Here is a 13,898-nt window from a genome sequence, read left to right as displayed (position 1 = left end):
AACTTGTCAGATACATGTTGACAAATCCCTTCGCAGAAAAAAAGACTTGTTCTGGTCAGTGGGTTGGAAATTATAAAACATTCAATGAACACATACAAGTTCAAAAACAAAGCTATATAAGGCTGGAAGGGTTATAAATCAATAGTGGGTTTTCATTTTGGAATCAGGCTGTACGTCTCCTTTAAGGGGACCCGGAAGTGCTTTACACACCGGATGTACAAACATCCCAATGTGACTTACCTTGGAAAACCTATGTTTTAATGCTGTCTTCGTCTAGCGGCTCAAAGTCTACAACATGTTTCTTACCGCTGCAAATTGTGGGTATTTCAACGAATGCATTTGGTGAAAGACTCGGTTGTTTGCGTCTGCGGAGCTGTCAACGTAACCTGGCAGGTCACTAGCTAACCTTAACTGAGCGAACGTGAGCTAACTTACCGTTAGCTGTCTACTCTTGGTGTCAGTCAACAATAACTAACATTGTCCACACTTATTTGCATTTTCGGTTTTTGTAGCGCCTTCAACGTTAAGTGTTGTGAATGTCCAATGTTGCCCCGCTCGGCTGTCACTGCTGTGCAATGTTACCCAGCGAGCTCACATAGTAGCTCAGCTAGCTAACTATCTGTAAACCGGATTACTTTGCCATGAAAGACGTTACATTCATATATAATAAATAATAATTGATTTATTTTCTCATTAATCGCATCAATCTATCTGTATTTTAACACCCATCCTCTGCTCCTTTTCCGTGTTTCAGTGGCCAAGGCGAAATCAAAGTAAGTGGAAGCCTCTCGAATAAATATATACATCAACGTACAGGTGTGTCATTGCTAGCGAGACGACACCAAATGCACTTTGACTGCTTCACTGACAAAGCTGACCAGTGTTGTTGTTGTTTTGCCCCAGGACCATCCTGGTGCAGATGATGAGCGCCGCAGGGACGGGCTACTGCTTCAACACGAAGAGGAACCGACTCCGGGAGAAGCTGGTGCTGCGCAAACACGACCCGCGGGGTAACTACGAACACATCTGTTCCCACTATATCTGGATTAAAACGCAGATTAGCACTTCAGTGGCACTTAAATAGCTCTTATTATGGTACTTTTGTAGTTTGACTATGTTGAGGAAATGTTACTTTCTGTATTCTTGTTGTTCTTAGTTTGTACTCTAGGTTGATGCACTTATTGTAAGTCGCTTTGGATAAAAGCGTCTGCTAGATGACATGTACAGGGTTCGTACGGTCATGGAAAACCTTCAAAAGTCATGGAATTTTAAAAATGGTCATTTCCAGGCCTGGTAAAGTCATGGAAAAAACTTAAATCATAAAAGTATTGGAAAAGTCATGGAAATGTGTTATAATCACGTGTCTTTTACGCCGAGTTTGAAATAATTAATATGTTTTTTAAAGAAAGCCGCTCAAAATATAAGCCGGCGTCCGCTCTCAATTCGAAACATTCTTTACATTTTTCATGTTTATACTGAGATTTCAGTTTGGTAATGGAAATTTGGTTTAAAGTCATGGAAAAGTCATGGAAATCCATTGGTCAAAATGTGTAAGAACCCTGCATGTAATGTAAGACCGGAGCAGCTGTTCGTGCTCTGCAGACGGAGCGTGCATGCTGCAACCTTTTCGTTGAGCGTTAGTCTCCAGCAACCCACCATGCACGAGCCGTTCAGAAGAGCCACTTGGTTTCTCAGCATGGAAACAGAAGCACCTGTGAATGTGTGCGCTGGAAGCAGGAGACGGCCTCAGTCCAGGTCCTTTAGAACAAAAACCTCCCGGATCATGTTGAGAAACTGATTTCCAGTTTTTCTTTAGGCAGACGTCGGAAATAATACTTCTGTGGCACAATTTAAATGTCCACTTTTTAATTGTAACGTAGAAGTTGACATTGGAAATGTCTGCATTCAGACAGTTGGGTCGTTTGTCCATCAATGACTTTGTTGTATGGCGTTGTTAAAGTGTGGTGGGGGAGGAGAACCAGGAAAGTAGATGACTTGATGTGATGATGTTGCTAGTCACCTTATCTGAATCCCAAATGTCATAAATCAATACTATGGACTAAGAATCTTTCTAAACTTGTCTTCCAAAGCTATATGTTTCACTTTCTAACTCCTATTCAGTTTATTTTGTAGAGCCCGTTATCGCAAATTACACATTTGACTCAGAGCGCTTTACAATCTGTACACATAAGACATCCCTGACCTTTGACCTCACATCAGATCATGAAAAACTAGAAAATAGAGAAAAATACTTTTACGGGGGGAAAAAAGGACGAAACCTTCAGGAGAGCAACAGAGGAGCATCCCTCTCCAGGATGGACAGATGCAAAAGATGTCATGTGTACAGAAAGAAGCATCCTATTGGCTGCAAGGTTAAGCTTTGTATTGCATTGTGTTAACTAATTAATAAAGTTGTCTTTGCAGTGAACAAGCACGTCCTGTTTTTTGAGAAGAGGAAGATCAGATCCATTTGACAACGCACCATCTGGACAACATCAACCTGCTTTGTTTGAACAGACTTTTTGTTTTTATTGTCAAGACGTTTTGTCAAGTCAACATTTCGGTTTGGCTGGTCGAGGAGTTGGCAAAGGATTTCTGCTGCTGATCTGCAAACAAAGACCTTAAACAAAGACCGTTACTCTGCACCGGATCAGCATGATGCAAACCCCGGCTGAGCCGCAAGAAAATCAATCCGAAAGTAATGTTTTTGGAGGCGAGCGTGTCATTAATTAAGATTCAGCAAAGTGTTTTGCAGCTTTAAATTTCAACTGAAACCAATTGTGAAATGTGTGAATTATTAAACAGTTCAAAACAATTGAGTGTCTGTCGTAAGCAGGCTTGTGACCTCATAGCCACAAATTAATGTCTGTTATATTAAGTCAGTCCGCTTTATATTAAAATAGCATTGACTACATCATAAACAATCCTCAGGACGTTGATAGTATTCCCGCTCACATTTTCTCAATAAGAGCTCATTTCATATGACAGTTGAGGTCACAGGTCAAGGAGAGCCATTTCAGATTTGGTCCATTAGCGCCGGCGTCTTGTCTCCAGTCAGCTGCTCTCAGAACAGTTCAGCTGGCAGGTCCTTCTTGAAGGGGTAAGACGTCTGCGTGCCAACAGCCTGCACACTCACTGCCGCCACCTGATTGGCTCTGCGGGCCATCTCCTCCAGAGGCATTGTGGGATAGTGAGCCATGTAGAATGCCAGCGCTCCAATGAAGCTGTCTCCAGCGCCCTGAGAAGAACAAATATGAGAAGAACGCTTTATTAAATTCCACCTGCGGTTCAAGCCGTTCCACTGTAATGCTGCAGCTGTGGTCGACTCGCAGGAATCATTAAACCTGGAGTCGGTTTGTGAGGAGTAATTAGACCAGGCCTGAATCCATGTAAAGATTATATAATTTATATCAAACTTAAGTTTTCGAATGTTTCAAACTATGTTTTGAAGAGTTTAAGGACAAGGTGACGATATAGCAATGAGAAGGTATGTCAATAAGTAAACATGTCAGCAGTAGGGGGTGCTGTGGCATTTGTTAACTTTTTCCAAGTCTTGTGTTGCTTCCTGAAGTCTCAACTTACTTTTGAATGTTACTGAAATGAGTGCAGAGGTTATCAGAGCAACATGTGTACCACGGTCACGACATACACCTTCCTGTGACGCTGGCAGAACGACAAATACGATGGAAGAAGCATCTTAAATGCAGATTTATCGACTGCATCTTTTAGTACTTTTTTAAGGGAACGACGAGGAAAAAGTCTTCAGTGCATCATGTGTTCAAATGACTTGGGAGGAAGACAAAGGCCGACGATATATAACACAATACGATGACACATTAACCATTTGTTTGATTCTTCTTCTTTTTTTAAAGAAATTCCTTTCGAATCAGAAACAAACAATCCTCCAGAAGGATCCCCGGTGTGTTTACTGATTGCTTCACGGAGTCGGCTGGATGGCGCATCGCTGCTTTATCCACTTGTCAGTCAAAACTCTGGTGAAACGGATGAACCATCCATGTTCCCCTCGTCTATTGATAGAGAAGGAATGTGCAGGCGACGCCCTGGAGGGGAGGGGGGCTGGCACATGATGCTGAGGGGGGAGGGGGTGGGGGGCTCGCTGATGGGAAACGGCATCATGGTATGTGGCGACACGCTCATGTTTAACCACAAACCCCACCACCAGCACCACCCCTGACGCTGGTTCTCACAAGCCCGCTCCATTACTCACCACTGTGGCCCTCAAAAGAGTTCATTGCGCTCTCTCTCTTCTGAGCACCGATGTAAACTCTCTCTCTCTCTCTCCCCCCCCAACACCCCTTTACCCTCCAACATCAAAGGGTAGGGTTGTCTGTTTTGCAGGGATGATTCAGTGACATGGGGCAACAACAACAAAATAAAAAAACTCGACACTGACACCAACCTAGAGGGGGCCAAGCAAGATGGCCGAAGCTCGGGGGCCCAGGCGACACGCTCTACTCCACAAGCACCGACAACTGGTATCACTCGAAGCCTTCGACGGTGAACCAGGTGCCAGATGGAAGCAACGTAGAGAGGAAAGAAAAAGAGAAAATTGTTTTCCGATTTGACATTTCAAAGGCCATTATTGCACCCCCTCCCCCGCCGCACGCCACTGGTGTGATTCCCGGAGAGAGATGCTGGAAAGAGTGAGATCAGAGCTGAAACATTTCACAGGCCGGGTGGATTCCCATGTTTAAAAGCCACGGTGTGTTTATGTCTCCTGTCTGGGAGCTGGGCGGCGTTTTGGAAATCAAGCTTTTGGTGAAGCCGTCCCAACGGTTGGGCCTCTGGCCATCTCCCAGTTCACACGTTGTGGTTGAAACGTTGGCGAGTGAGGGTTGATGCTCGGGAACTGGTAACCAGTGCAGAGAGGGGGCGCCGTCTCAACCACCATGTTAGTTCATAATGGAATGTGTCTGTCCTCATGGTCCAGGCAATGCACAATTGTTTTTGCACATTCCTCTTCTAATTTTTCTTTTCACGCTTTTGAATCACTTGTTGACACGCCACTAATCCACAACCCGATCCCGAGATCGATGGATGGATAGATAGATGGATGGATGGATACTTTATTCTTGGGGATATTTGTTTGAAGCAGCAGCATTAAGGGCTAAACTTAGTAATAGTCAAATTCTTTTTTTATTGACGGTTAAAATCTGAATAAATTTCACATGAAAAATATAATTAAATACTAGTGTATGAGTTAAGCTCAGACTTGTATTGTTTTCATGATGGGAAACAGTGTTTACATTTAGACAATATTAGAATCTAATAGCCTACCAATAAAATTTATTTTGGAGGAGGAGCAACATGAGTGAATTGTGTCTGTGTGACAGAGGGAACAAAAAGTACGTAACATTAAACTGCGACTGAATATTTAATGTTCTTCCGATGAAAACCATTTATTTGGATGTAAGTTTCCAGATGACCATTTTTAAGTTGTGAAGTATATTATTCATAAATAAAACATTAAAATAAAATTTAATTGGACGTTTTATGATCCAACTTGTGTTGGATTGGTGAAACTCATAAAAAATTTCAAAATTGATGATTGACGAGACCGTTGTCAGTCATATGATCCAAGGTAATAGGCATTTGGATATGAATTTGTGAACCTAAAAAAATATTTAAGTTCTGTAAAGGGAAGTAAAGGGGGACAGATGGAGCTGAGCAAAAAATTTATTTATATATATAAATGTTTTTATTGTAATTTATAATATTTAGGTAATCATTATACCTAATAATTTTCAAGGGTTTGCCGACGACACCCTTGAAGTGGACATTATTGACCACAAAGTCCTGCCTCTCGCACCTTATTGCTTAAATATAAAATTACACAACATTCTAATTGTTATGGCCCTGCTTGGCTTCTAATTCCAGTCCAGATGAATATTGCTTATGACTAAGTACCGCCACTTTCAAAGGATTGTAAGTATATATGATGGAATTATTCAGGGTCCAATGTCTGGTTCAGTTTAAAACGTGGTGGAAAAGTGTCCTCAAAATCCTCGGTCCAGAAATGGTCCTCAGCCAAAAGCCTGGCAGATATTACAGGTAAACAAAAATGTTTAAACAAAATTATGTTGTGCATATGAATAACTGTTTCCTGTTCCGATTGTGTCGTCTTGACTGACTAATAAAGTCACGATTCATCCTTAACCCTTGTGTTGCCTTAGGGTCAATTTGACCCCATTCAATGTTTAATGTCGGTGTTCTTTCGGTAGTCAACAAACAAACATAAAGTGCCTCACACTTAAACTTGGAAAACAATATTAATTCTAATAATTTTCTGGAGGTTTTAATTGCTGGCGTCAAATTGAACCCAAAGGGTAAAATATGTTAGTAAATATAAAGGTAACAGGAGGGTGAAACATTGAATCGGGTCAAAATGACCCTAAGGCGACAGGAGGGTTAAATATTTAATCGGGTCAAAATGACCCTAAGGCGACAGGAGGGTTAAAAAAATGCTGCATCAGCTTTGTTTTAGTACGATTTTCAGTTACTTTTGGGCAAAAGCAAAACTGAAACATCAGCATCTTCAATGTTGATGTTGTGAATGTATTTGCAAGGTAAGAAAAAATACGACTGCATATGTCATCTGTTAGTGAGCCACAGTCAAATGAGTCCTGACGAAAGAAGTCGTCACAGTTCCGATCTAAAGTTCCTCTCTCTCCGTCTTATAACGTCTCCTCCGCTGAGACTGGCATGTGACGCTACTGGATCCAGTGGATGAAGCTCAGCGGGGCTGACAAGTCTCCCCCCCCCCCCCCCCCACCCGTCAGCCACCGCTGCCCTCGACACAGTCGGGTGGAGGTTAGATCTGGGGGCCTGTCAATCAAGTGACACAAGCGCTTGGCGTGGATGAGCTACGATGCTCGCGCCGGATCGGCTCGCTCTGTCCGGCGCGTCTCCACCTCCTCCACCTCTCCTCCGCCTCTTCCCCTCCGGTACTCAGGCCGGAGCTCGACATTGGGATGGCAGATTGAGAAGCTTACCAAATTAACCAAGAATGATTTAGGAACTCCTCTGCAGCAGCGTGCCACCATGGAGACTCTTGACTGTTTGTGTTAATTAAACAACAAAAAATGACCCTGGACTTCGATCGCGTGGGTTCAGATGGATCGATCGACCAAAAGTAATTTTTTTCCCGTTTAGGTTACATTTAAATATAATACTGAGTGAATTTTTGACACAACAATGACGACCCCATAGACCAGTGGTTCTCAACCTTTTTCCACCCTGTGAAATATTTCTGTGCCCCCTAACTAGCCATTTCTGGTTAAATACACAGCGCTGTGCCATCGGTGTCTGATTGAATATAGAATATATACAATTATGTTCATGTACTTACACTTCTATTCTATTTTGAATTTTTTTTTTAAGAGATATATTTTTACAGAACTCATGTACCTTTCTTTATGCTCCTGACGACAGCTTTAGTGGCACGTGTTTAGCAGGAATAGAAGAAGAACTGAACAGTCAACGCAAACAGCAACAACCTCCGCGGCTGTGTAGACAAACAAAAGAAGCGCACACAGAAACTCAGAAGTCCGTCAACGGGGGAAAGAACTCGTGGACAAAAGACGGCGGCGGCGCCCACGAGCTTTGATTGACAGGTGGTCTTTGGGAAGCGCAGCGCGGAGCCACCACAGCATGAACGCGCCACCAGACAGACAAAAACAACAAAAGTCAACAAAAGACAGAACCCGTAGAAAGATGCCGGTCTCAGAAGAAGGGCTCGGCGCTCCTTCATAGGACGAGTCTGCCGCTGCCCACTGAACCTCTCCGGCCCGCGGTAAACCCTGTGGCCCGTGAGCGCTTAACACCGGGAGCCTGCAGCCTTTTGTCCATGAAAGGCCTCCCAGGCGAGAGCAAAGACCAACTGACGGGCAGCGTGTGAATCACAGTGGCTTCCGGAAGCTTGGAGCGAGACTTTCACCGACCGCCGGGGACGAGCGGTCGAAACCCACGACGGGGCGACCATTCAGAGATCAGAAACACATTCAATGAAACCAATCGGGCGCCTTCGTCTCGGCCCTTCTCTCGCCCTTCTGTGCGAACGACTTGCGGACCCGCTCCCACATCTGGCTCGCTGAACAGCAGCTGCATGTGCAGCCCATTAAAAACATGCTGATGTGGCAGTTTTTTTTCTTCTTGCTGGGTCATGCTGACCTGCATCTTGCAGGGTTTTGGGAAAATGCGACGTTCAGGAGACTTGAGACAGGTTCCCTTACCTTTGAGAGATGTTCCCTCACCTTTGAGAGATGTTCCCTTACCTTTGAGACAGGTTTCCTTACCTTTGAGAGATGTTCCCTTACCTTTGAGAGGTGTTCCCTTACCTTTGAGACTTGTTCCCTCACCTTTGAGACAGGTTCCCTTACCTTTGAGAGGTGTTCCCTCACCTTTGAGAGGTGTTCCCTTACCTTTGAGAGGTGTTCCCTCACCTTTGAGAGGTGTTACCTTACCTTTGAGAGGTGTTACCTTACCTTTGAGAGGTGTTCCCTCACCTTTGAGAGGTGTTCCCTTACCTTGGGAACCTACGCAGTCTGCAGTCAGAGGAGACGGGGAATCATTTGCCTGTCCAGACGCAGCTGTAATGTCTGGTTTGGACAGCACTGTCTACCTTTTCATTCGCCCTACACAGTGGACCTCCCGGAGCAGTGGGAACCAATGCCACCCAAGTCCTGCTGAGGCTAACATGCGCTGTCTGCATGTGTCTGTGTGTGTGTGTGTGTGTGTGTGTGTGTGTGTGTGTGTGTGTGTGCTCTGATCTCAGCGAAGGAAGCCTGCACTCAATGTAAGACAACTGGATGAAGGGGTGGGGGGGTGGAATAGTGGAGACCCACAGTAGATGTTTACTTTGTTGTTCATCCGGATCCACGACCCTGACTCAGCCCACGACCTCTTGTGCTATGTAAGACGTCTTTTTCTTTTTCAGAGACAGCTGCGGGAGGAGCGGATGATGAAACCGTCGCCGCGGGCGCACCGCTAAGCCGAGCCGGAGCAAAGGGTCGGAACAAAGTGACGCAACGCATCCAGCATCGGGAAGGTTCTGGATGTGGGCCGATAGCTGAAATAGCGAGGACCCGCGAGTGACTCACTGTGTTGATATCGAGAAGAATCGCAGCCCGAGAATAGACGGTCTGGATTCCAGGCTCGATACCGGGAGGAGTGAGAGGCACAATGCTGCTGACGACAAGTCTCGCCATAAGGCTCAAAAACCTTTCTTGAGAAAACAGAATCATACCGGTGAGCAGCAGGAGAGGTAATCATAACTCAAGAGGGCCTGTGTTGCCAGAACGAGCTCACAGAAGTGGATAATGATCTTGATAACAACCTGTTGTTTGTTCCCCCCCCCCCTCTCTCTCTCCAGTAAAAAAGAAAAAAGAGAGCTTACTGGAAGAGGGGATTATGATGTCCAAAATAGTTAAACACTAGAATTTATAGGCCCATCAAAGATCAGAAGGGAGGTGGGGGGGTGGGAAGGGGGGGGGGACATGCAGCAGGCGCGACCACAGCGTTCTGCTGACTGATGCAAGCCCAGGAGGTGAGTCACGGGAGGGGAGACGAGGGAGGGGTGAGTGCTCCTGGGGGGCTGCTGGGAAGGTGACGAGGGTCCGCTTCGAAATACATGTTTGTGAAGAGGGTGTGTGTGTGTGGGGGGGGGGGGGGTCACACACCGTTCAAGGAAGCGAGCCCTTTTTGTCTTTGAAGCTCCAAAGTGAGACGCTGCCGTTTACAGTCACCACCTTTCTTCCCTACTCTCCCCCCCTCCCCCCCCCGACTTTCTTAATATCTCATGTGGCTTTTGTGTCAAATCTAAGAGTGGACGCTTGTGATTGTTTTACTCCAGTTGTTGTTCCAATGAGGCACGATGACCAGAGTTTGGGAACTGCAGCGCTGTAAAAAGCCCCCGAGGGGAACCGCTCAGTAAAATAATCCATTACACAAACATCTAAACGGTCTTTAATGGAACCTGGTTGGCTCAGAGTGGTGTTTAACACCCCGGTGTGATGACGTGTTTGGTCCCACAAAAACAAAAAAACCTTAGAGACAGGAAATGCAAACGTCCAGCCGAGGCTTTCTGTGACAAAAACAAGCCGCGGAGGTATGAAATGAGTCAAGAGACGCCGGCGGGAAGCAGCCGGCGGTCACCACATCCACAGATCTGTTGCTCCGCTGGAGCTCGCAGCACCAAATGAAGGAGCAGATAAAAGCTCTCCGTGACAAAGCGTTGTCCTGCGAAAAATAATTTGTTCCTTTGTTATTGCTGAAAGAAGACTTATTGATATTCCTTCCAGTGAGAAGTGGGCTGATGGACAATATCTTCCATTACAAACGTTTTCAACAAGATTACATTACATTCTTTTTTATTTTATTTATTTATATAACACATATAGTCCGGATTACTGCATCAATGCGGCGTGGCATGAGCAATCAGCCTATTGGGCATCGCGTACATTGGCCCATGCCAGCTCTGAATTGCGAGGTTTGCTCGGATGCTTGCATTAGCTCATTTGCATTTTTCAACTTCTTCTTCTGTCTACTTTCTTCTTTCTCAGCTTTCCTTTCATCATTCTCTGGCAGGCTAAAGGAGGACAGTAAGAGGCTAAGTAAGTACACAGTCAGTACAGGTTTTACTCTGGGTGTGTGCAGTGGCCAGGTGGGCTGGAAATAATCCTCATCAAAAAGGAATTTCATCCATAGAGTTTCAGTAAGTTGCAGAAAAAAGGTGGTACAATCTAAAACTACACAGCTACTGAATTTACACTGTGATGAAACACAGTAGTGACCGACAGCAGCTGACCATCACTGAAACACCCCAACACGCACTGTTAACTTCACACTAATTTCTTTGCCTCTTCTCTCTTTGTGTTTTACCTGATACCCTCCTGATGGAATGACAATGATGGTCTGAGCAGTCAGATCACAGTCTTCCCCCATACTTACTATAATATTTGTTTTATATTTTGTGTAAATGAATATATAAATGTGCTGATTTCTCCGGCACATTTCCAAGCAAATGAAATATCGTTGTGCTTATTGTGATGAGCGCTCTCACAATCTTTGTCAGACTAATCAATGCTCACGCCAACATGCTCACAATCACAATGCTTAACATGCTGATTCTAATATTGTTTGGTCTAAAAGAAAAGCAGAAAATCTTGAAAAAATTCCTGATTACCTCAGGCTCTGCTTGAAAAACAATTAGAAAATTTGTTGTTGATTAGTTTTCCGTTTATCGACAGTTTCAGCTCTGCAACACAGTATAGTACACAAATAACCTGTTGATGACCCTAAAGATCAGTGATTCTCAACCTTTTTTTAGTGATGTACCCCCCCTGTGAAATATGACACATATTTGGTTTGAAAAAATATGTAATAAACAGCGCCCGGCCATCAGTGTCTGATTTAGAATAGAATATATAAAATAAAGTCTATGAATTTACATGTATATTTAATTGAATATTTATTAAATAACTACTATTTTTAAAGTATTTTTTAATCAATACTAATTTTAAATATATTTAGAAAAATCTCACGTACCCCCTGGAGTGCCTTCACGTACCCCTTGGGGTACACGTACCCCTGTTTAAGAACCACTGCACTAGATGATGCGTTAATAGATCACAATGTGTCCCGAGGTGAACATGAAGACCAATTTGACAATTCACAACAACAACAAAAAGAATGTAAAAACTCATAGTGGTGCTTGGAGAAAAGTCAGAGGATCTTCAAAGTCGGCAGGACTTAAAAACTTAATTTAACATCACTAGTTGTTTAGGTATCATAGGACCGCAGTGTCAGATCAACTGATATTGCAATGCCTAAGGCTGTGCCGCTAGCGTGGCCGAACTTGGATCTGGTTCAAGCCTCTGAAATGGGACCCTGTGAATGTGTCATGTCACGCTCACCGTAGTATCCACAGTTGCGACAGCGGGAGTTTGGACGTGTTTGGAGGTAGAGCCCTGTGCCTTGACCACCACGCAGCCTTGGGGTCCCAGAGTGATGATGACCGACCCACAGCCGCGCCGCACCAGCTCCCGGCCGGCGTGATGCGCCTCCTCCACGTTAGCGACGGGGGAACCAGTCAGCAGCTCCGCCTGTGTGGAGACGTAAGAGGACACACAGTACTGTGTGAGCACATTCAGAACGCCCTCTGATTCAGCTGATTGTTAAGATACAATAGTTGATCTTGTGCTAGAAAAAAAAAATCTCAATGATTTCTTCGACGTTTTCTTCTCGACAAGTCTTTTTTTCGATGTGAAAGTTTTTTCTTCTATTTTTTTGGAGTTTCTCCTGATCTGATGTGAGGTCCTGGGTCAGGGATGTCGTATGTGTACGGGCTGTAAAGCACTCTGAGGCACATTCATCATATTGGGCTATACAAAATAAACAGAATTGAATTGAATTAAATTGTTTCTGTGAGCAAAGTTAATCAGAGGTTAGGAATTTTAATTATATAAAAGGGCAACACCAGCACCAGAGTGGGATAGTAGGGAGGATGTATTATGGAAATTGCCCAGTACAAACTCCCAGTAATAATAAGTAAGAATTGTTGCCTTTGTACTTAAAACTTGCCTCTGAAATAGATCCCAGGCATTCACAATGTCCAAGGACCACTGATTAGTAGAGTCCATTAGTCTGTTCAGCTCACTGTTCTGTATTAACAGCGATGAGTCAGCTCTTAATTACACGCCGGCTGTGGTCAGACGGACTCCCGACACGTTCGTTCGGATACAAGGACACATAAATGTCACGAATAAATAAATGAAGAAATACGTGTGGACACATAAATAGAGACATACATAAATGAAGAAATACAGAAATGTAGAAATCTATTTATTTAATGATGTCCGGTTAAGGTAAAACTTATATTTATGTATTCCTTTATTTATTCAAGCATTTATTTATTTATTATTGTATTTATACATTTATTTAAGCATTAATTTATTTGTTCCTGTATTTATTTATTTATACATTTATTTAAGAATTTATTTATTTATTCCTGTATTTATTTATACATTTATTGAAGCATTTCTTTATTTATTCCTGCATTTATTTATTTAAGTATTTATGTATTTATTCCTGTATTTATTCAAGCATTTATTTATTTATTCCTGTATTTATTCATGCATTTATTTATACTTAAGACATTTTAAGTCCTCCATAGACGGACTCCCAACACGTTCGTTCGATATATAATTAATGCGCCGCAAAACAAAATCAACGTTTATTATTTGTATTTATTCCTTTTGAATATTTTTTTACATATTTGTAAGCCTTAAAAGCTCAGTTTTCACAAATTTCGATGTGCTAAATTATTCTCCTGCGCCACAAAATGTTGTTGCGACAAATCAGAGGCACCTTGTATGAGTTTCAGTGTGCTATGTAACACGTGTCTGCTTTTTATTTCTGCATTAATCAATCAAACTTGTATTACAGACTCAAGGTCCAGAGAGTAAAAAACATTAAAATATTACATTACAAAATAATTGCTAATTACTTTACGACCACAGCCATGCATTTCAATTCCAGAAGAGAAATGAAATACACTAAATGCTACGATCACTAAGTACATGTTAGAGTAGTTCAAATGTAGTTTAATGGTGTATGCTTTTCATCTTTACTGGAGATTAATGCATTTTAGAAGATTACATTAGATGACTTTAAATTTAAATTTAAAGTAAACAAGAAAAGTTCTTGTTTGAATGTATGATTAACTTCAGTGTAAAGTCATTATCCAAATGCTATCATTTATATTCAAAGAAATATAGTGTAGTCAATTTAAAGAATACAAAATGTCATTCGTACTCTAAATTATTACTGACATTATTTTTCTTATTACAATGTGTATGGTTTGAGTAAATAACCACTGT

The 13,898-nt window shown here is 42.8% G+C and overlaps 2 protein-coding genes across 5 annotated transcripts in view; one reads left to right on the top strand and one right to left on the bottom strand.

The window, feature by feature from the left end:
• Window positions 1–220: 220 nt before the first annotated feature.
• mrpl33 (mitochondrial ribosomal protein L33) lies at window positions 221–2,815 on the top strand. Its single transcript, XM_056426327.1, has 4 exons — window positions 221–317; window positions 755–773; window positions 904–1,010; window positions 2,425–2,815. Exons 1-4 carry the CDS (start codon window positions 296–298, stop codon window positions 2,472–2,474), a joined length of 198 nt encoding a protein of 65 aa, XP_056282302.1. The 5' UTR covers window positions 221–295; the 3' UTR covers window positions 2,475–2,815.
• The window catches only part of rbks (ribokinase), a 37,043-nt gene continuing 25,886 nt past the window's right edge, over window positions 2,742–13,898 (bottom strand). For all 4 annotated transcript variants that reach the window (XM_056426322.1, XM_056426325.1, XM_056426324.1 and 1 more), the window contains 2 exons: window positions 11,934–12,122; window positions 2,742–3,238 (listed from right to left, as the gene is read on the bottom strand). In XM_056426322.1, the coding sequence (XP_056282297.1) occupies window positions 3,065–3,238; window positions 11,934–12,122 (363 nt within the window). In that variant the 3' untranslated portion in view covers window positions 2,742–3,064. The remainder of the gene's footprint in view (window positions 3,239–11,933; window positions 12,123–13,898) is intronic.

This window comes from Pseudoliparis swirei, chromosome 11 (assembly GCF_029220125.1).
Source record: "Pseudoliparis swirei isolate HS2019 ecotype Mariana Trench chromosome 11, NWPU_hadal_v1, whole genome shotgun sequence".
Classification (NCBI taxonomy): domain Eukaryota; kingdom Metazoa; phylum Chordata; class Actinopteri; order Perciformes; family Liparidae; genus Pseudoliparis; species Pseudoliparis swirei.
The sequence above is the reverse complement of the archived record's forward strand: the minus strand, read 5'-3'. Positions and strand labels throughout refer to the sequence as shown.

Excerpts from the sequence above, each read along its gene's own strand:
- mrpl33 (XM_056426327.1), top strand. The coding sequence starts at position 296 with ATGTTTCTTACCGCTGCAAATT. Across the intron at positions 1,011-2,424 it reads GCGCAAACACGACCCGCGGG|TGAACAAGCACGTCCTGTTT; the intron begins GTAACTACGAAC and ends TTGTCTTTGCAG.